Source organism: Pristiophorus japonicus, chromosome 15 (assembly GCF_044704955.1).
Source record: "Pristiophorus japonicus isolate sPriJap1 chromosome 15, sPriJap1.hap1, whole genome shotgun sequence".
Classification (NCBI taxonomy): Eukaryota; Metazoa; Chordata; class Chondrichthyes; family Pristiophoridae; genus Pristiophorus; species Pristiophorus japonicus.
Window position 1 is genome coordinate 128,908,778 of NC_091991.1, and position 23,305 is coordinate 128,932,082.

At 40.9% G+C, this 23,305-nt stretch overlaps 1 protein-coding gene across 1 annotated transcript in view; it reads right to left on the reverse strand.

Moving 5' to 3' along the window:
• Positions 1-23,305, reverse strand: part of LOC139281601 (transmembrane channel-like protein 5) — a 192,972-nt gene that overhangs the window by 34,994 nt on the left and 134,673 nt on the right. The window contains exons 11-20 of the mRNA XM_070901751.1: positions 19,098-19,267; positions 16,183-16,258; positions 15,862-15,959; positions 13,715-13,810; positions 13,523-13,598; positions 11,137-11,270; positions 7,741-7,917; positions 5,595-5,673; positions 2,864-2,965; positions 2,308-2,372 (exon numbers count right to left, since the gene is read on the reverse strand). Coding sequence (XP_070757852.1) covers positions 2,308-2,372; positions 2,864-2,965; positions 5,595-5,673; positions 7,741-7,917; positions 11,137-11,270; positions 13,523-13,598; positions 13,715-13,810; positions 15,862-15,959; positions 16,183-16,258; positions 19,098-19,267 — 1,073 coding nt within the window. The remainder of the gene's footprint in view (positions 1-2,307; positions 2,373-2,863; positions 2,966-5,594; positions 5,674-7,740; positions 7,918-11,136; positions 11,271-13,522; positions 13,599-13,714; positions 13,811-15,861; positions 15,960-16,182; positions 16,259-19,097; positions 19,268-23,305) is intronic.

Sequence of the window (23,305 nt, forward strand, 5' to 3'; positions counted from 1 at the left end):
CATTTTTTTTGGCACCTTTAATGCAGTAAAATGTCCCAAGGAGCTTCTTAGGATCGCAATCAGACAAAAATTGACACCAAACTAAAGAAGGAGACAATAGGACAGGTGACCAAACTATACTCATAGGTCACCAAAGTGTATTCTGTAGGTCATCAAATAGTGGGAAGGAGATAAAGGAGCAAATTTGCAGTCAAATTGCAGAACGATGCAAGAGCTTTAGAGTAGTGATAATGGGGGACTTCAATGTTCCTAATATAGATGAGGAAAATAACAGTGTAAAGGGCAAAGAGGGGGCGGAATTACTGAAATGTGTAGGAGGAGCGCAGAGTTCTCGAGGTGTTATAGGGCTGGAAGAAGTTACAGAGAAGGGAGGAAACAAAGCATCGTAAAGGCTTCCAGAGAACCGGGCGTTCATCTGCATCATTCTCTGTTGGTGGTCATAAATTGAGGTAAAAAACAAGAAAGAACTTGCATTTATATAGTGCCTTTGACATTCTCAGGTCATCTGAAACTGCTTCAGAGCCAATTAATTACCTTTGAAGCATAGATACCATTATGTATGTAAATACAGCAGCCATTCTGCACTCAGTAACGTGCCACAGGCAGCAATAAAGTATGACCAGATATTCTGTTTTGGTAATGTTGGCTGAGGGACAAATGCTGGCCAGGACACCAGAAGAACTCCTCTAACTCTTCTTCAAATACTGCCACGGGATTTTTTGCATCCAGACGGGGCCTCAGTTTAATGTTCCCTCCAAAAACTGCCCTCTAACAATGCAGCACTCCCTCAGTATCATACTGAAGTGTCAGCCTAAATGATGTGCTCAAGTCTCTGGAATGGGTATTGAAACCACAACGTTCTGTGGCAAGAGTGCTTCCACTGAGCCAAGCTGATAGTTGCAGGTCATATATGCCACAGCATTTTGTAAAAAAAAATCAGCAATTCTGCTAATTGTGTTGTCCTCTCACGCAGCTGCTGTTGGTCAGTTGCAAAAGTGGTGAAGTCATTGGCTATGTTGAATAATGCACTAAGACTTCCTTTGATGCAACAGTGGAGATAAAAATAGCTAACACTTACAGCTGTCCTTGAAGAAGCTCACCGCATAAAAAAATGAGTGTAATACTGAGTTTGATGGCCACCAGCAACACAATAATGGGTTCAAATTTGGCCCACCCATTTTTTTTGGTGCACTCACGTGAGATGCGCCAACATCCCAAGATAAAAATGGTGCCAAAAAGTTGTCCCTGCATTCTATTTACTCTGTGGCCTCTCCCATGGCTTGGCGCAGCGTGGCATTTCAATTAGGGGGTGGAGCTAGGGCCCTCCGCTCAAAAGAGTGCCGGCAGCTCAACGCATGCGCACTGGAGGTTTCGTGCATGCGCAGTAGCTCCTCTGCAGCGTGGGACCCGATGTCCCGCCCCATCCCAGACCGGGTGGCTTCACGAGAGTAGTCAGCAGTCCTTGGAGAGAGACATCCACCAGTCCTTCGGAGGAGAAGTCCACCAGTCCCTCGGAGTTGACTCCTGCAGCCTCCCTGTTCTGCGAGCCCAGCCTGCTGTGTGTTGTGTGTGGCCAGTTACCTGGGCTCTCTCTCCCGCCCGGGCATCCCACCCACCTGCACCTATCCCCAATAGAGTGGCCTCGCGCACCGGCAGGCCCGCTGATTTCCCGGGCCGAGCTATGAAGGTAGGCGTTAAGTTTTATTTATTTATTTATTTATGATGGTTTTTATGCTTCTTGAATGTTGTTGTGAAGGTGTTTAGTGCTTTGCAAGGTCCTCGCCGCTTCCCTCCCCCCTCCCCCCACCCCCCATTTCTGGCACCCTGCGCTGATTTCTTAGCTCTCCGCAAGGGTTTTCTGTGCGGCCACAACTGACCACATACGCTAGCCTAAGTTAGTTTGGAGCAACTATTAGCTGCCCAAACTGGCTTAAATGGCCAAAACAGGGTAACGCCCCCTTTTGAAAAAAAAACTAAACTAAAAAAAATCCTAACTAACTCACTTACACTGGCGCAAATTAAATGTGCAGAATGGGAATTTTTAAGATGCTCCAGAAAAATCAAGTTGCTCGAAAAAAAACGGAGCAACTCCTGGGCAAATTTGGGCCCATAGAATTTAGACTTTGTATGTAGGTCTTCCTGAAGGAGATAGTATAGCTCTATCAGTGGCTCTCTGCTAGACCATCTGCATAGGTGCATCTCTATGGTAATTACTTTGAATGGGAGATCCACTGTATCGTGGAGCAATGGGACTTGATTGCAGTCCATGCATATCATCGGATATCACAGGCAGCCCTTTCGTCTTACTGCTTCTCCTCTGCCAAGTCCAGTTTTAGTGGAAGGCTGAAAGTAGTCCCCAATGTGAAACTAAACTAGAACACAAAAAGGGAATTTGGAGAAACTCACATAAATAAAGGCTCCAGCTTTCTCACTGCAAGCCCTCTAATAGTGCCAGTTCTAATTGTGTGAGATGAACGTATTACATCAGCAAAGTTTTACTACTGCATTATAAGGTACATCCTCTTTAAGTGCCCAAGTTTCCAGCTTAATTGCCTTATATCATGAAATGAGTGCATTAGCACTCGCACTTCAAATTCTATTAGAGCAATTTTGCTAGGATCAGGAAATGATCAATAAGTGAGCTTTAAACTGCACTGCCAACATTACTGGCCACCATTGCACAATCGCTACTGGTTTACGTTGACAATAGTTTCTAGGCTCATAACATCTATTATAAGTGAACTATTGTATTTCGTTATTACATAACATCAGATAGTTTACATGTCATTCGCACTGATACAACTCCAATTTTGATTATCAATCAAACTATGTTTATAAAATTAATAGATTGTGTATTACTAACCTCTGAAGCGAATCTCAATGTGTGAAGCCTCTCTTTAGAAGAGTATACCTTTCCTTTCAAGATGTTGATCTTTTGGAGCAAATATGCTTTGTCTTTTCCTTCCTAACAGTGAAAATATCTCTAAAGTTAACCAACCAATTTTATATATTACAAAACACATCGTGTTAAAACAGCATAGAGAGTCATTATATGTCATGTTCTGCACAGACTAGTCCATCAAAGACACCTCCAAACTCATTCACTACAATTCTATTCATTCTAACTCCCTCTTATATCAAATATGTTATTTTCATATACTGTTGGCATTTCAATAAACCAATCTCACTGCTGGCAAATCTGCTATCCATAACAACTGTTGAGTTTGGTACAGAATGGAGAGTAGCCATCCCTTGCAGCTTGAAAATAATTTTATTTTTTTTCTTCTTTTTTGGTTTCTCTGCGCTATTTATCGTTCTAGATCATGGCCAGACAGCACACAAGCAACAAATGAACAACATGGAATGGGCAAGAAAACAGAACCTCTGAATTTCCTTCCACTTGGCCCCACTCAGCACTTCTCCATGACTGTGTGACTGAGATTGGAAATTAAATATGCATATCATTGCAAGAGTGAGCCCAGATCATGAGATCATTGACTGATACAGCACAGAAGGAGGCCATTCATGCCCGTGCTGACTCTTTGAAAGAGCTATCCAATTAATCCCACTCCCCTTGTTTTCCCCATAGCTCTGCAATTTTTTCCCCTGCAAGTATTTATCCAATTCCCTTTTGAAAGTTATTATTGAATCTGCTTCCACCACCCTTTCAGGCAGTGCATTCCAGATCATCATAACACACTGTGTAAAAAAAATTCTCCTCATCTCGTCTCTGGTTATTTTGCCCATTATCTTAATTCTCTGCCCTCTGGTTACTGACCCTTCTACTACTGAAAACAGATTCTCCTTATTTACTTTATCAAATCTCTTCATGATTTTGAAAACCTCTATCAAATTTCCCCTAAACCTTCTCTGGTATAAGGAGAACAATCCTACTACTCTGAGCTGCATCAGATTGTGCCTTTGACAAGCCATAGTGATTAGCAATTAAATTCATATTTAAATCACAGTCTTGTTTTTGGTACATTTCCAAAGTGAAAATGTGCCATTCTTGAGTATTAATAGTTTGTTATTGTTACACCAACCTAAATTTGTGTTGTGCTATTTTTAAAGTGCAAACTAAACACCATTCTCAATGCCTTTCATTATGCTTAATTGTGGATTTTATAAGTAGAAGTTGCAATTAAACTATTCTTTATTGATGAAAGAGCCAAATGCCTGAATCAAAAAGGATAAGAAGAACCACGGTGACATTTTACAGGGACAAATATAATATTAAAAACATGAAGAAAGGGCTTGGTGTGTTTAGCCGGTGAATAATTGAGTCATGCAGACCAGGCAGGTCCCAAGATTTGATTTCCAGTCTGCACTGAATTAACTTAACTTGGCTGGCATGAGAGTAGCAATGATACAATTGGTCTGAGTCCCTGTGTTAGGTGAAGGGATATCTGCCTCCCCACTCCTTACACAGTCTGATGACCCCTGCTGGAAGTCTACATGTGTGAATGTTGGACGAGGGCAACCACAGGCTTGGCTGTGATGCCCCGTTATTAAATAGCCCACTGATATTCATTGTCAAGGTTCATACATTACTCATAGCCACTTAGGCATGATACAGGAGGAAAACTAGCATCATTGGAACCTTATCCTAACAGGGACGTAATGGCTTCAGGTGAGGAGGGTGTAGATAAAATTGGTGGGAAAAAAAAGTTAGCAAGATAATCACAGCTTAGGGTGCCTGAAGCTTTGAGATTTCTATCTATGGCTCCTTATTCTACTTTGAAACAAAAATAGAAAATCTGCCACTCTGACATACTTGTTTTAGTAAAACTGCTCGAGACAGGAAGGCGAATGGAATGTTGGCCTTCATTGCGAGAGGGATGGAGTACAAAAGCAGGGAGGTCCTGCTGCAACTGTACAGGGTATTGGTGAGGCCGCACCTGGAGTACTGCGTGCAGTTTTGGTCACCTTACTTAAGGAAGGATATACTAGCTTTGGAAGGGGTACAGAGACAATTCATTGTAGGCTGATTCCGGAGATGAGGGGTTTACCTTATGATGATAGATTGAGTAGACTGGGTCTTTAATCGTTGGAGTTCAGAAGGATGAGGGGTGATCTTATCGAAACATTTAAAATAATGAAAGGGATAGATAAGATAGAGGCAGAGAGGTTGTTCCACTGGTCGGGGAGACTAGAACTAGGGGGCGCAGCCTCAAAATACGGGGGAGCCAATTTAAAACCGAGTTGAGAAGGAATTTCTTCTCCCAGAGGGTTGTGAATCTGTGGAATTCTCTGCCCAAGGAAGCAGTTGAGGCTAGCTCATTGAATGTATTCAAATCACAGATAGATAGATTTTTAACCAATAAGGGAATGAAGGGTTACGGGGAGCGGGCGGGTAAGTGGAGCTGAGTCCACGGCCAGATCAGCCATGATCTTGTTGAATGGTGGAGCAGGCTCGAGGGGCTGGATGGCCTACTCCTGTTCCTAATTCTTATGTTCTTATGTTCTTATGACAGCCTAAACACTAAATACAGGTAAACTTGACTGGTAGTGAAAAGAAAATCTTGATTAAAAACGCTGATTAAGAAAGCTACAAGTGCTTTGATGGAATGAGACAGTGAACATCTCAAACTTACATTAACAATGTGCTCATGCAAGAGTTTTACCATCATTTTCCGCCCATCTATAATTTGCAAATACAGGTAGATGATAGCTCTTGAGAAAAAGAAAAAAAGAGCACTATTAGCAGTAGTACTTATTTAATAATTTAATTATTTTATGATACATGGAATAGTTACTTCATGTTTAGCACATGAACATTGCATAATAAATAAACTTTCATGAAATCACATTTGATGTGAAATATTAAGTTATGCATGACATGCATTCTACCACTTCTTTGGTGTAGATGCCTTGTTAATTCAGATGTGAAAATGGAAGTGTACTTTGCGAGTCAAGAGGTAGGCTGAATCCAGATTGCACTAAAATCAAAAGGGGTGAACCACCTCCAGAAAGCAGTCTCATATCACTTGAATGCCTTGTTGGATGTTGTGTAACTCTAGCATGGAGAACTCAGCAATTCTGAAAATATTATTTTCAATGTTTTCTACGATAACAGATAGACAACATTCCAATGGGTCTCTCCCAATGTTAACATTTAAATCGACTAGAAAAAACACCTCTAAGTATGTGTGAAAGCACATAAGCACAGAGTCCCTGTGTCACTGGGCAGAGTGCAAAATGCTGTGTAATTCAGATCTGCCAGCTTTGCATTGCACTATACAGGTCTGAGACCAGTATCTGAAGTATAATGACACCAAGAATGATAATTTGTTAAACATATATAAAAACACAAAATATTACATAAATTATGTGAATATGTACTAACAATAATTGTTGATTCTGGTCAAGTTATTTGTAATATTATGCTTAGATAATGGATGTGATATTGCATGTGTCAATTCTCAAAGCAAGAGGTAGTCAATATCTGTTTTATAATTTGGCAACAGCGCCCATCAAATCAGTATTCCCATTACAACGAATCACAAAAGCAAATTTATTTTCCTTGGTCTAATAACAGCAAATATCGTTAATGGCTTCTTTTCTCCGGCAGCATCTCTTAGCCCTACAGAAATCCGGTCATTCACCACTATCTCCAAAAGCCCATCGGCGGCCACTCTATTCCCTCCAACTACTGATCCATCTCTAACCTTCCTTTCCTTTCTAAGGTCCTTAAATATGTCACCGTTATCCAGCTTTACAAGCATTTCTCCTATTTTGAATCTTTTATAACTACTTTCCTCCTTGTCTGCAGCACAAAGACCACCATCGTCAAGTAATCAATGACATCCTTTGTGACTGTGGTACATTATTGTTCCTTTTCCACCTCAACCTCCAGAGCAGTATATGACAAGGTGGACCACTTTGTCCTCTGTCTCCTCCATGTCGCCTTCACCTGGTTCCATTCCTCTTTGTCCCAATGCACCTAGCACATCTCCTACAATGGCTTCTCCTTCAACCCCACACAATCACTTCAGGAATGCTCCAATTCGATCCCTGGCCTCCTCCTAATCTTTTCTATATGCTGCCTTTCAGCGACATTCTCATACACATGTGGTCAACTTCCATATGTATACTGATGACAACTAACTCTGTATTTCCATCATCACTCGACTCGAATCTGCCACTGTGGTGCCTTGACTGCTTGTACAACATCAAGTCGTAGATGAGAGAGAACTTCCCTCATCTTAATAATCGGCAAGACTGAAACCATCCTGTTTAACACTACCAAAATCTCCAACACTCTAGTCATGAATCCATCCCTTTCCCTGTTGTTCAGTCAGGCTGAACCCAATGGTTCATAACCTCAGTGTCCTTTGTGACCTTCAGCTGAGCTTCAAACCACATAACCTGTTCATCACTGTTTATTTCCATCTCTGCAACATTGCATGCCCTCACCCACCACACCACTGAACAACAACAACTTGCATTAATATAGCACTTTTAACATAGAACACATCCCAGGGTGCTTCACAGTAGTGCAAAAAGACAAAAAATGTTGTCAAGCCAAAGAAGGAGATATTAAAAGGTGTGACTAAAAGCTTGGTTATAGAGGTAAGTTTTTAAAGAGGGTCCTAAAGGAGAAGAGGGAGGTGGAGAGGCAGAAATGTTTGGGAAGGGAATTCCAGTGCTTTGGGCCTAGATGGCTGAAAGCACATGTGCCAAAAGCGGGATGAATTTACAGCTAAATTAAATTATAGGATATATGACCGTAATACTCACAAGACAATAACTGTTAAGATGAAGAAGAATAACGGGTTCAAAATCAAGTTCTTGTAGCCCCATACAAGCCAGCTCAGGTTATGAATCTTTCCTTGTATCGCATAAATAAAATGAGAAATGGCACTGTAGGGCACGTTTAATCCTCTAAAGGGACCACAGATTTTGGAAGGCTTCAATCTGAGAAAAACATTTCAATATACATATAAAATTAGCAATGCAGCAAAAGTGGAAGTTATGGTTTGAAACATAATTGTTAAGGAAAGACAATCTGGTAGAACTTCCACTTTGGGGGCAATCAGCGATTATAGCACAAATTGCACCCGTTTTGAGAAGTTTTTGCCCTGGGTTTCCATTCAAACTCATTTGCATATCGGCGAACACAAAATCTGCTTTGAACAAGCACAATCAGCTGGCGTTTTAAAATGTAATAAAAAAAAATATTGGCTTCAAAAATATTTCTTAAATATATTTAAGAGTGGTAACTTGGAGCAGTTTGATTAATGCAGCTGAAAATGGGTTTATCACAAAAACATTAGCATTTTAATCACAGTCAATCCACCATCTGTGAGTAACCTGATTTTAAATGACTGAAAATGATTTAAAAATATACAAAACTATTTTCTAGTTAGATTGGGGATAGTAGACAATTCCTTAGTAAACTAAAAAAAAATCAAAACCTTTCAAAATGTACCTATTAGTGTCCTTGCGGAAATGTGTAAATAGGGCCTCGATTGTGTATAATGGGTCTAGAGCACACGCTTCATTCACCTGCAAGTAACCTTTTCCTTCTTTGTACTATGTTTAGATAAGAGTGCAGCACACAATTGCTAAATGACAAAAACATTTCTTAAGAAAGCACAAGGAAGGCAGGTTATTCTCTTAGTCTCCAACAACTGCCACATGCAAGGCTGCCAACTATGCAGACATACAATGCTGGATCCAGCTTATTTTTGGAGCCTCTTCGAAGGCGTACAACGAGCGCAATTAGTGGGAACTCCCACTGGTAATTAATTCACACTGGGGGCGTGACCAGTTTTGTAGCTGGGCCTGCTTCTAACATGATGTTGTTAAAACTAGCGCAAATGATCGCGAAAACTTGAGTTGCGCAGAACACAATTAAAATTCCACGAGCTTTTGTGCCAGTTACGCTGATTTCGGGCGAATTGCGCCAAAAAAAGTGTCATCAATCGGAATCTCCAGGGAAACGTGTAAATAGGGCCTCGATTGTGTATAATGGGTCTAGAGCACACGCTTCACCTTTAAGTAACCCTTTCCCTCTTTGAACTACGTTTAGATAAGAGTGCAGCACACAATTGTTAAATGGCAAAAACATTTCTTAAGAAAGCACAAGGAAGGCAGGTTATTCTCTTAGTCTCCAACAACTGCCACATGCAAGGCTGCCAACTATGCAGACATACAATGCTGGACATAGCTTTAACAATACATATTCAGGGCTGCTTCATTGTATTTCTTCTGATTTAACGTGTATTTTAACATATCACTTGCGGGTACAGTATGTACTTGTTTATTATGTTCCAGCTAATTCTTTCTTAGCCCTCTTAGACCAATTTACACATGTCTTAACTTTATAATTAAATACCTTCTCAACCCTGGCCGAAGGTGATGGGGAATAAGCTCATGCTTCAGTACATATATCATGAGTAGGATCATTACTACCTTGCCATAATATACAATCAATAAGGGTAAATTCAATGGACCATAAATTGCTGTCAAAATAACGGTGAGGCTAATGGCGCTCATCTTTGTTTATGTGCATATGCTACAACAACTTCAGTCGAGGAACAGATATCCAAAAGTTGCTGTCTGAGTTGGTGAAGCCGTTAGCATTGCGAAAACAGCATCTTGCTGCCTGGCTCACCATTGAAATGCATTGAGCTGTGTGAAGTTGCTGTATTTGCACTGTAGATACAAAATAAACTTGCCACAGAAAGTTATGGTCTTGTCCATTTCAGTCTAAGTACCCTTTTAATGACATAAGTGCTAATTACTGCCAGTGAACCTCTCTGGCATTGCAAATTAACTATTACAACTCTTTTTGGGGGACAAAATAAACATTAGATCAAGTGCCCCCCCAATCTGGGGGACACTCCAGACACTTTTAACTGTCCTCTTTTAAAAAAAATTTTTTGTTTTTTTTTGTGTTTTTTAAATTTTTTCGGGGCATTAAAATCATATATTTTACAAGTGCCCCCTATAAAAGGGGAAATTAACTATTACACGTATGGAGTCTCATTCTATCAGGTTTTAACTGTTGTTGGAGATTTTAAAATTGTAAAATTTAAAAGGTAATTAAAAAAAAAACTTTTCCTCCAGTCTCTTGTTTTCTCTCTATCTTAATCTAATCTGTCCATCCTTTATTTCTCTTTTTGTATCTGATTTGACATTGAATTTACCCACTCTAATTTACACTTTCTTCTCAGTCCTTGCGCTGTTAATTTCTCAATCCTTCAATCTGATTGGTTAAGAAGACACACAGCTGCTTTCCCTGTTCACTCAATTCGAGATGCCCTGTTTCCCTTGCTGCATCTTTATCAGCTCACACTTCCAGCAACTTGCTATGCAAAAATTGTAAAACCTAAATGTGCAAGGGCAAGTTAAAGTAATAGCAGACATCGTTAGATTCACTCCTGCAGCAAATTATGGCCCAATGGTTTCACGCTCTTAGCATTAAGCTGCACTCAAAGTAATCAAGCATCAGAACTAAAGCTACAGGACTGCAGCATCCTGTGCTCCCTTTGAGTGTAGTTCAATGCTGGGAGTGCAGGACTGTTGAATTTACCCTTTAACTGAAATGTCCCATTTGATTTTATTGATGTATAACCTAGGGTTAGTGCCATCTACAGTCTTTGCCCCAAGGCCAGAAATGTAGGCAACAGAAAATGACCAGAAAGCTGTGCTTGATGCCAAGTTGCTGCAGTAAGAGACATTCACCTAAGGTAGCACTCTTGTTGTCTTTCTGAAGTTACCATTGGGTTAAAAGATGTCACCTCAGTATGGACTGTTTCTCTTAGCACTCCTCTTGGGACGATACAACTGAATATCCCACTTTGAGGCGGTAGACATCGCCTGGCGCTGAAGGTAGCATCCTGGCGGCGTCACCACCTTAAAACAGCCGATTGCAAATTTCTAGCCCTTCGGGTGTTGGCAAGAAAATTGTGGGGTTTTTTAAGACTCTTTTTTTAAGTCAAACAAATGTATGGCGTCCGTGGTTTTATTTTATAAAAACGCAGGATTTTGGAAAAAAGACTACTGCTAAGCTTTTCCTCCCCTTTAAGCACTATCAGTGTTTCTTATTTAAGGTGTAAAATAAACCTCCAGAAAATAGATTAAATAATGGCAGTGCTGCTACATTAGGTAAAAATGTGCAAGTCTTACCTCCACACAGTTACTCCCAACAAGCAAAGAACCCCAAGGAAGCCAGGAAAGAACAACAGGAAAATAAAGATTGTTGTCATGTGAGAAGCCCGCCAAGCCTGGCGAGGAGGCTGGCAATTCATCATTAGGCTAACCTAAACACAAAGTCACATTTCTCTTCAAAACAGTAAACATTCATTATGGTTTCAGTTATATTATTCATAAACTACTGTTAATATATTGAGAATGTTACATATGCAAATGTTACCACTGGCAGCAAAATATGATAAATATGCCAACTTCATAATGTACCCATTGTAATTATGCCACACATTTAAAATCTAATTAAAAACCAATTTGTGTTCTTATAATATTATGAATAAGAAGGAAGTGAAAAACAGCTCCACAATTCCCAGACTACATGTATGGTGTTGAGGGTAATCATGTGTCAAACGGGAATATGGAGAATATTTCAAGAATGAACAATCTAGTAAGTCCCAAACACTGAAGCTGCAGGTTGTTATTAACGCATTAAGGATTTTTCTTAAAAATTACACTCTTTTTTGGCATGTCTGCTCCGACAACGTAACTGATTCAAAACAAATTGTAAATCAATTGTTTGATACAAACAGAACTGTACTTACAAAATTCTGATGTTACTTTCAGTAAATGAATGATTGTGGATGATTTCACTAATTTCACATTAAATTCATGGGCGGGATTTTCGGCTTCTCAGTTTTCGGGATGAAAACGGAGGAGGGCAGGAAAATTACCACCCAATTAGCATTAGCGATTAATTACTTAAGTTTCGGCCTTTGGGGTCTGCGCCAGGTGTGCAGCGCAAAGGGAGGCCTTGCCTATTTTCGCGGCGCAAAAATGGGACCCCCGCCAACTTTAGTGCGGGGCTGGGAATGCTCCTTGGGAGGGGGAAAAAAAATTTCAAAAAAATTCAAAAAACTTTACCGATACCTTCCCCTTACCTCACAAATTGCTGCAAAAATATATAAAAAATAAAAACTTTAACTTCCCTTTTTTTCAGTTTATTCAACTTTCTGCCGTCGGCAGGGCTGGACCGCTGTGTTTTCCCTAGCGGTCATCGAGGCACGGCGTACGGATTGGACGAGTTTCAAAACTCGGACGGTGTTACACGTCTGACGCAGCTCTCCCCGGCAGTGCTTCTAAGCGCCACCGCAAAAACCGAACCGAGGATCGCGACTGGGCAAAAAACAGCTGAGCGTCGCAGAGGGTCAAAACGTGGCGAAAACCCGGTTGCAAACCACCCGAAAATCCAGCCGCATATCTTTTGGCTTTTGAAGTATACAGCTCTCAAATATATTCTCCTCGATGTTATAGAATTATATCGTTTGATATTAAAAGAACATAAGAACATAAAAAATATAAACAGGAGTAGGCTGTACGGCTCCTTGGACCTGCTCTGTCATTCAATAAGATCGTGTCTGATCTTCGACCTCCAAAAAACTATCAATCTCAGCCTTGAATATACTCAATGAGTGAGCATCCACAACCCTCTGGGGTAGAGAATTATGAGATATACTACAATGTCATGTAAACAATGAAAGTGTTGCAGTTGCAAATGAAACAGTTGCAGGTTTAGCAGTCAACATAAAGGGGCCAAAATTGTCCCTTTGTATAGCCCTGTTAGCGCCTCCAGAGGGCGCTAACGGGGAGAAATAGTGGGGGAAGGGGGCATTAGCGCCTATGGGGAAATTGCCCCGGAGGTTTGGGGGATGCTGTCCTGGCAGCGCCACGCAATTAGTGCCCCGGACCAGTGCACAAGTCATCACCATGCACGCCGACCCTTCACCGCCCTGTGAGGGAAATTGGTTTGCGGGTCACGAAGCGGGTGGACATCCGCCGCCGGGGCACCCCCTTAAAGGGGAGGCCTTTAGTGCTCCGCGCCGCCATTTTAATTTGTCAGCCTGACAATGGCGACCCTTGCATCGACCGGGCTGGCATCATGCGGCCCCGGTCAATCGTCAAAGGGCCTGCAGAGTGCGCCGGGGCCCTCTCCGTTAATTGAAGGAACTCAGCAGGACTCAGTGCTGTGCTGTCACCCCCAGGAGTGCCCTTCAAAGGAAGCGGAGTGCCAGAGACAGTGCTCCACTTCCTTTGAGGGGTGCACGGCCCAATTCTGCGTCGAGGGCGGGTCTTCCAGGCTCGGCGATAAAAGTCCTGGCCCTGCAAGGTTACCGCTCCCAATCGGGGCCAGGTGCAATTTCGGCACCAAAGAGTTTCCAGTGGACCTGTACGAATCCTCGTAATCTCAACAATTCATTTAAAAGTACCTGCAGTATAGTGAATCTGTAACAATACATTGATCTTTACATTAGTCATTAAGAGCTCCAGATACTTGAAATCAGTTGCAACAATGGACAATTTACTGTACCTTTTTAACATGAAATATAATGAAGAACTTTATGATCTGTATTGCTGGTAAAAGAGGAGCAAAGAAAAGTCCAATCCTAAAAATTAAGTTTTCAAATGAAGAACTTTGGTAAGTAAACAGTATTGAAATACATAAACATATGTAAATCTATATATTTTTTCATTTGTTAAGATCCCATTTAAATCTACTTACCATGCTAGAGTTTGTGCATAGATTAAACCCAATACATTCCTTGCAATATCAAATTCTGGTAATCCAAGTTTACGGCAGCAATGCGTTCCCATGATGCTGAAACCATTTTGGAAATCAAGAGTTAACTTGTTGGTATTTCATAAAAAATACTGGTTGCTATATAATTCCAAATTATTTCAAATATTGCTGGCAAAATATGTAACGCAATTCCATCTAGACAGTAATAAATAGTAAATGTTCAGATGAAGTGTTCTTAATGAATTGAGAATCAGCATGAAGAGTGAGTGATTCAGTTTAAGATTCCCTGGAACTGCTATGGGTGAATCCAAATAAAAATCTGAAAAGAAAGTTTCATAGCTGGGCAGAAAGATACAATTTGGATGGATGATCTCTCTCCTCTGGATCAATGGGCAAATTAAACCCTCAGACGGCTAGAAATGCCCGTGGAATAAATGCCTCTGGCACATGGATCAAAGTGAAAAGCAGAAGCTTTGTTTTGTTGGGAGGCTGGATACATTGCAGGAAGAGTTAATCCATTAGGCAGGTCTGGATCATGGCAACTGATCACATGCTCAGGTGATTGGGATAGAAGATTCAGTGGTGTGAAAACCACCCTGTCACTACTACAGCAGCAACTTCAGCAAGAATTGAAATGACTATGGGAAACTAGATGGAGACAAACTGCATCTTTTGTAATCATATAAATGCCCAGGAATAAGGTATTGAAGAACAAATAAAGTTACTTGTATCGTAAGTAGTCTTAGTTAATATTTTTATTTCAGTGCCGTCTTTTAGAAGGGACTGGTATAACTTCAGCCACAGCAAAGATTCTTAACTTCACCAGACAGGTAAAGAATCAGGGATAGCATGTGCTCATCTCCCCAAAACCTCTCCTGCCCATTCCAGTGTCAGACTGGTTGTCCTATATCCAGTTTTGGAAGGCCTGCAATTTTCTCCAGCTACAAACGAGGAAAACCAATGCTATTGTCTTTGGCTCCCACCACAAACTCCATACTGTCACCATGAACTCTGCCCTCATCCCAATCGCTAACCTCCACCAGCCCTACAACCCACTGATCTTCCTGAACTCTCTGTTCCTGTGACTCTGGCCTCTGCATGCCCCCTTTCTTTTATCCCACCATTGGCGACCCCAAGCTCAAGAATTCCCTTTCTAAACTCCAATACCTCTCTACCTCCTTCTGATCCTTCCAGATTCTCAGTTTTCGGGGCGAAAACGGAGGAGGACAGGAAAATTACCACCTCTTCGACCAAACTTTTGGTCACCTCTCCGAATATGTCTTTCTTGCCTCTGGGATGTGCATTGGGATGCTTTTTTATATTAAAAGCAATATAAAAGCAAGTTGTTGCTGTTGTGACACCTCTCAATCACAAACACCTGGTCCAAACTAAGAGCGTTACTTCGAGACATATTAGAGCTTTGAGATGTTTATTACTTTGGAACAGGGACTGTAAATTAAGTTTTTAAAAAAGTGTCCTGACCTAGTAAAATGCAGTGTTTGCTCTTGTTTATGAAATTTTACTTCTTACAGAACTTGATTTACAGTTATATGGGCAGTGATTTTCATCTGTCTACTGCCCCGTTTTTCAATATTAACGGAGTGGTACCCAGATGAAGATTTAAAAAACAAACCTGACCACCATTTACTCATTCGAATAGGTCTCAAAATAGGCAGCTGGTTCTTCCGTCCATTTTTCAGGCGCTACACAGCCCAATTTCTAGGACCAAAAGTTCTGCAGGCTACCTGTGAACAATGCAACTGGAGATCTACTAGTTTATTTAAAACCGGTTAATGTGTCGCCAACAGTAGTTAAGTAAGCGATTGATGATGAATGCGTTAAGCATTCCATGGCGTAATTTCATGCAAAAGAATTTTAGTTCTATAGATATACACACATATGTAATTGAAATATGTGATGGAATGAAGAGTGTGAATTGTTCCTGAAGGAGGAAAGCTCCATGTCATTTTCTTAAGCAGTACTGCACATTGTCCAACTTTAATACGATGAATATTAGATAGGTAAAATTTATTTGATTTCACTTCATTACAGGCTTGAAAGAAGTACTATTTGTTGCATAACATTGCTTCACAAATCTTGAGGCATGTGAATATGAGGATACATCATACCTTCGAATGAACTCCCCAAAGAAGGAACCCAGTAAGGAGAAGATGAAATCAATCACCACAAGTCGGTACAGATCTTGGCCCACGAATGTTTCCCAACACTGTTAACACAACAAATATCATACTTGCAATACCATATTTTGGCAAATAACTTTAAGTTACAAGATGAAAACATTTGTATCATATATTTAAGACAAAATACTAAATATTTGCTACCAGATATAAAGTTTTTGAGAAGAGACTTAGAATACAATAGTTGCTTTATAGTTCAGTAATGAATTGGGAATTGAGCTAGAATGATTGAAAATATGTTGTGATACATGCCTCTACATTGCTTGCTACCTTCATCAACCAGTAGTAACATAGAACTCCAATTAATGACATTTTCAGCAAAACATTCCTGCAAGGAAGACAAAATTAGCTGATTTACTATTAGACAAACTTATTTCCTACAACAGTATATTCATCTCTGCCTCAAATTTGAAATGAGTAGTTTTGTTAACAGTTATACACTTATGTACATTACAAAATGGTTATTCAATAACTATATCTAGACTACTTGAGCAAATCAATATCATTCCTGTTATAACAATTTCCCATATCTGCAAACATTTGGTGCATAAGTTAAACTTACATTCAGAATTTTGTGGCCTATACACAAGTGTGGTTTATTCACTAAAGTGAGAATATTGTTTGACTAGGAGCAGCTCAGTATAAAGGTCAGGTGTGACTTTTACACTGGGAGCAACCAATTTTTAAAATTATTTTTTGGGATGTGGAAGTCGCTGGCAAGGCCAACATTTATTGCCCATCCCTGGTTGTCCTGAGAGAGTGGTGGTGAGCCTTCTTCTTGAACAGCTGTAGTTCAATCTTTTTGTAGTGGCTTGCTCGGCCATTTCAGAACGCAGTTAAGAGTCAACCACATTGGTATGGGACTGGAGTCGCAAGACAGTGTCACAATGGTAGGTTCCGTACAGTTTTGGTCTCTGTATTTAAGGAAGGATATACTTGCATTGGAGGCTGTTCAGAGAGAGTTCACTAGGTTGATTCCGGAGATGAGAGGGTTGACTTATGAAGATAGGTTGAGTAGGTTGGGCCTATACACATTGGAGTGCAGAAGAATAAGAGGTGATCTTATTGAAACGTATAAGATAATGAAGGGGCTTGACAAGGTGGATGCAGAGAGAATATTTCCACTCATAGGGGAAACTAAAACTAGGGAACATAGTCTCAGAATTGGGGGCCGCCCATTTAAAACTGAGATGAGGAGAAATTTATTTTCTCAGACGGTTGTAAATCTAAGGAATTCTCTACCCCAGAGAGCTGTAGAGGTTGGGACATTGAATATATTTAAGGCGGAGATAGTCAGATTTTTGAGCAATAAGGGAATAAAGGGTTATGGGGAGTGGCAGTGAAGTGGAGCTGAGTCCATGATCAGATCAGCCATGATCGTATTAAATGGCAGAGCAGGCTCGAGGGGCCAAGTGGCCTAATCCTGCTCCTATTTCTTATTTTCTTATGCTCTTAAATAATTTACAAATATCCAACAGCTTCATGGTGACTTTAACTTGCACATTTTTTAAACTTGAATTGAAGTTCTCAAACATGCTGCGGTGGGATTTGAACTTACGCTCTCTGGATTAGGACTTTAGGCCTCTGCGTATTAGGCCAGTAGCATCACCACTACCATATTTGAGAACATGCACCACAAATTCAGATATAATGGCCCTGAAATTCTGGCCTCCCCGGGTCCGTATGGAGTGTGTATGGACCCGGGAAGGCATCGGAAAAGCCAGTTTTCGATGCGCATGAGCTGAAAACCGGCTTTTCCGATCTGTCAAGTTTCTGGCTTGACAAATGGCCACATCTCGGGGAGAAGGACATTCCAACGGCAGAGATTGGGCTATTTGCCCATCTCTTGTCCAGCGAATGTCCTTAAAACTCCTGTGCCTGGTAAAAAGCATAGCCTGTTTTTACCAGCATAAGAATATAAAAATATATTAAAATAACATTTAAAAATACATATTTATGTTAAAAACTTTGCCCATTCAGGTAATTTTATTTTAAACCATAATTAAAACTTTTAAAAAATTGGCAAATATTTTTTTTTCAAAAACATTTCTGTCAACTTTAATTTCTATAATGTATTTATGTGAGGTGTTTTTTTAAAATGTTTTATGTAGTGTTTGGGTGTTTGGGGGTGTTTCTCATTCATAGTAATAGGAGTTTCGGACTTACGAAACTCCTATTACTATGAATGAGAAAATACTTTACCATGATTGGGTGTCCAGGCCCACGTGACTCCTATGGACGTCCCAACGCGCAACAAGAGGAGGCCTCGAGTCCGGGATCTCTGGCGCGTGTTCGACTAAACGGTAAGTGCACGTCTTTTCTCCTATTTTTAGTCGAATGCCCGCGGCAAGAAGAAACCGGGATTTCAAGGCTAATATGGCAGTAGCTTTGTTCTCATAATTCGAAGCTAAAGGCTTTGTCCCACCCAAAAAGAACCTTCACAGTAATTGTACATGCTGAGAAACAATTGTTTATTTTCTGTAATTTACTATTCCAATGTTGTGTTGCCTTTATTATACATCCTGTTGTCTTGTATAATTGTATTATTATTGTTGTTTATTTGAAGATTTTTATATTGTAAAATGGTGATAAGTTGATATGATTGGTGTTGCAGTCTGTCACAAAGTAGTATTGTTTCCTCAGGCATTGAAACTGTATTGGAGAATAGTGGTGACAAGGATGTGGCAGGAAAGAAAAGCAGAGAATGAGAGGTAGACCAGAAGTAAGAGAGGAACAAACTGTAAAAAAACAAAAGAGAGTAACTGTCCACAGAGAGCAAGTGGGAATCTTGGAGCTTTTAACAGCAATGTTGCAAAATAGAGGTGGCATGACAGGCCCTGAAACCTCAAGTTTAAACCATTGTGGTACATATATATGATATAAACATTCATTAACACAAGGTGCAATAGAAGGCTTGTTATTTGTAACTGTACATTAATTCACCTCCTTTGCACAGGCATTCTTCCCAGTGATGTCACTAGTTTTAGTGTTTAAATAAAACTGTTCCAAAACATTCACAAAAAATTGACAAAGTCAAATTAATATTCATGCTAAACACAGCTCTTCATAATTCTTCTTTAAAATGGTCACTCATGGTGAGATTCACTCTTTAAGGCTTTTTTAAGTTGCAATAAGATTTATTTGAAAGCAAATCTGGAAATGAATACCTTATAATGAGTACATATAGCTCATGTCGTGGATATTTGAACCTTTCCATAGCGCCAAGGAAAGAGAAGAATAAAGGTATGAACAGATTGATAATGGCCAGCACAAACGGCAATAACAATGTTGCTGCTTGCTTTTGTAAATCTTCTTCAGTTGGATCTAGTTCAATAATCTATAAAAATATAAATCAAAGGATTTTGCTTTGTATTGTAATTCATTTAGAATGCTCTTTAAATATTATGTATTGTCGCTTTCTAAATCCATGATCCCAACAGATCTTGGTTTCTCTCAAATGCCAGAGACAATTCTTCAGTCTTCCAGTAATTAGACTAATATTTTAGTGCATACTTTATATATTAAACTTATTATCTGTTGTTTTCTATCTGAGAATAATGTTTTGTTGTATTTCAGCACCGCATCCTCAAAAAGAATACAATTTTATATCTAAGACAATATCATAATCAGAAATATCTTTCATGTTTGATTACTAGTTAGCTTTGAGTGAATAAGGCCATTTTGTTCTATTGGATTATCATTCTAGAATCTACTCTATCATTTATTGTGGCAATACCGAGTTGTTTCTTAAATGAGTCCAATGTCCTGGTTGATGTATTCTTCCTGATCACACTCTGTGTAAGGAAATACCTCCTGTTTTCTGTCTTTAAAACTGCTTTTCACAGCCCTGATTTGTGCTATCTTGTCTGGTTGCCTTAGTGTCTTGGGAAGTATTGTTTTTATCCTGTTAAATATGTTTTTCAACTTAATAAAAGTCTCCACGGAGACTTGTTTTTTCAAGAATGAAAAGCCCAAACCATTCTTTGTGGCTTGTCTCTCTTCTAACATTGGCAATCAGCACCAGCTCTGTGGACTAAATAGTTCTTTTGATCAGAATGCACACACGCTATTTTGATCAGAATGCAAACATTGGGGGGAAAATTGTGGTCAGAGGCTTCCTTTGTACAAATGCACCGACCCGAAAAAAATCTATGAAACTACCTGTTAGTCCCAGAGAAACATAGGATTCTAGTCTGTGGCCTTCATTCGCTGTGCAGCGCACGGAGATCTGTCTTCCCTGTGCGGACATCTATGTTGCAATCACGTGGGCCTGGACCACCAATCACTAGGTAGTAAGCTTTTGCGCGGCCTCGCCGGGTCCATGCGCACTTCGTACGCACCTGGCGAGGCTGCAATTTTCGGCCTGTTACATCAGCTACAACCTGACTAGAACACAGCACAGCTTCAACAGGATTTTTTGTAGTTTGAACTGAACGTATTCAGTAATATCCTGCTCACTATCCACTATAAGCCCACTGACTCCCACAGCTACCTGGACTACCCTTCCTCCCACCCCTTATCCTGTAAGGACTCCATTCCATTCTCCCAGTTTCTCCATTTCTGTTGCATCTGCTCTGATAACGCCACCTTCCACACTAGTGCCTCTGACAGGTCTTCCTTTTTCCTCAACCGAGGATTCCCCTCTGCCGTGGTTAACATGGCCCTTGACCATGTCCATTCTATTTCCCACACCTCTGCTCTCATTCCTTCCCCTCCCTCTCAGAACCATGGCAGAGTTCTCCTTGTCCTCACCTTTCACCCCACCAGCCTCCACGTTCAACAGATCATCCTCCGCCATTTCCGCCACCTCCAGCGTGATCCGATCACCAATCACATCTTCCCCTCCCCTCCCTTCCCAGCATTCCTGGTAAACTATCCCTCCTCATCCTTCTGGACCAGTCTGCAGCCTTTGACACAGTTGACCACTCCATCCTCCTCCAACGCCTCTCCACCAACGTCCAGCTAGGTGGGATTGCACTCGCCTGGTTCCATTCTTATCTATCTAATCCTAGCTAGAAAATCTCCTGCAATAGCTTCTCTTCCCACTCCCACATTGTTACCTCTGGTGTCCCCCAAGGATCCGTCCTTGGCCCCCTCTTATTTCTCATCTATATGCTGCCCCTTGGAGATATCATCCAAAAACACGGAGTCAGTTTCCACATGTACAATGACGACACCCAGCTCTACCTCTCCACCACTTCTCTGGACCCCTGCTTGGTATCTAAATTGTCAGATTGCTGGTCTGACATTCAGTACTGAATGAGCAGAAATTTTCTCCAATTAAATATTGGGAAGACCGAAGCCATTATCTTTGATCGCCGCCACAAACTGCGTTCCCTAACCACTGACTCCATCCCTCTCTCTAGTATCAATCTGAGGGTGAACAAGACTGTTCGCAACCTAGGTTTCATATTTGACCCTGAAATGAGTTTCCAGCCACATATCCACGGCATAACTAAAAGCGGCTTTTTCCACCTCTGTAACATCGCCCACCTCTGCCCCGCCTCGGTTCTTCTGCTGCTGAAACCCTCATTCGTGCCTTTGTTATCTCTATACTTGACTACTCCAACTCACTCCTGCCCGACCTCCCACATTCTACACGACATAAACTTGATGTCATCCAAAACTCAGCAGCCCGTGTACTAACTTGCACCAAGTCGTGATCACCCATCACCCCTGTGCTTTCTGTCCTACTTTGGCTTCCGGTTAAACAACGCCTCGATTTCAAAATTATCATCCTTGTTTACAAATCACTCCATGGCCTTGCCCCTCCCTATCTCTGTAATCTTTTCCAGTCTCACAACCCCCCAGGTTGTCTGCGCTCTTCAAATTCTGGCCTCTTGTACATTCCTCATCATAACTGCTCAACCATCGGTGGACGTGCCTTCAGCTGTTATGGTCCTAAGCTCTGGAACTCCCTCCCTAAACCTCTCTGCCTCTTTACCTCTCTTTGCTCCTTGAAACCTACTTCTTTAAACAAGCTTTTGTTCATCTGCCTTAATTTCTTCTTTTGTGGCTTGGTGTCAAATTTATCTGTTTTGTCTTGTAACACTGCTGTGAAGCACCTTGGGATGTTTTACTACATTAAAGGCACTATAAAAATAAAAATTATTATTCTGAAAGGACCGCTCCCTGCTCGACACCCTGGTCCATTCCGTGGTCACCCCCACTCCTTCCTACAGCACCTTCCCGTGCAAGCGCAAGAGATGCAATACCTGCCCTTCTACCCCCTCCCTTCCCATTGTCTAGGGCCCCAAATGCTCCTTCCAGGTGAAACAGCGATTTACTTGTACTTCTTTCAATTTATTATACTGTATTCGCTGCTCATGATGCAGTCTCCTCTACTTTGGAGAGACCAAATGCATATTGGGTGACCGCTTTGCGGAGCACCTCTGTTAATCCGTATGCATGACCCTGAGCTTTCTGTTGCCTGTCACTTTAATTCCCCGCTCCACTATCTCCGTCCTCGGTGTCCTGCACTGTTCCAATGATGCTCAATGCAAGCTCGAGGAACAACCCCTCATCTTTCATTAAGACACTTTACAGCCTTCTGGACTCAACATCAAAATCAACAATTTCAGACCTTAACCTCTGCCCATATTTTTCTCCCTATCCTCCTTTGTTTTTTAAACCCACCCCCTGACCTTATGTATTTTTACTCTGTGTCCCATGCCACCTATCTAGACTAATCTTTTTCTAACTTCTACCATCAGCTCAAGTCGCCCATCATCCCTTTTGTCTCTCAAATCTCTCCTGCTTTCCACCCTATCACAGATCCTCCCGTTTATTCTTTTATCCTCTCCCTTTCAGCGCTCCTTCAGAATCTGTTCATTTCAAACATTCGCCAGTTCTGATGCAGGGTCATCGACCTGAAACGTTAACTCTGTTTCTCTCTCCACAGATGCTGCCTGACCTGCTGAGATTTCCAGCATTTTGTGTTTTTAATCCTGCTCACTTTGGTTATTGTCCTCTCACACTGTTTAGACGTAGTGAGCAATAAATTAACATCCCTGGTTTCTTTTAACTTCGCCACTGGTAAATTCTCTCTCACCCATGGAGTACATGTTTATCTTGCTTCTAATACATAGCACCTTTGTTCTTATTAAGCTGCGTTTATTACTGATCAGCTCTCTTTTTAGGATTTTGCTGCCTCCTCGGAATTGCCAATCTCTCTTGGTGTTGCTGAAAATCCATTCCTTTATGTATATCAAGAACAGAAAATCTTCCAGCACAGACCACAGGCATCTCACTTGATAGCTCTCCTTCAGGCTACTCTTTGCTTTCTTCACTTTAGCAGTTACTAATCCATGTTTATGTTTGTTGTTTTTGTATCTTTACACTCCTCCCATGAAGAATAGTGTGAAGTAGTGGACAA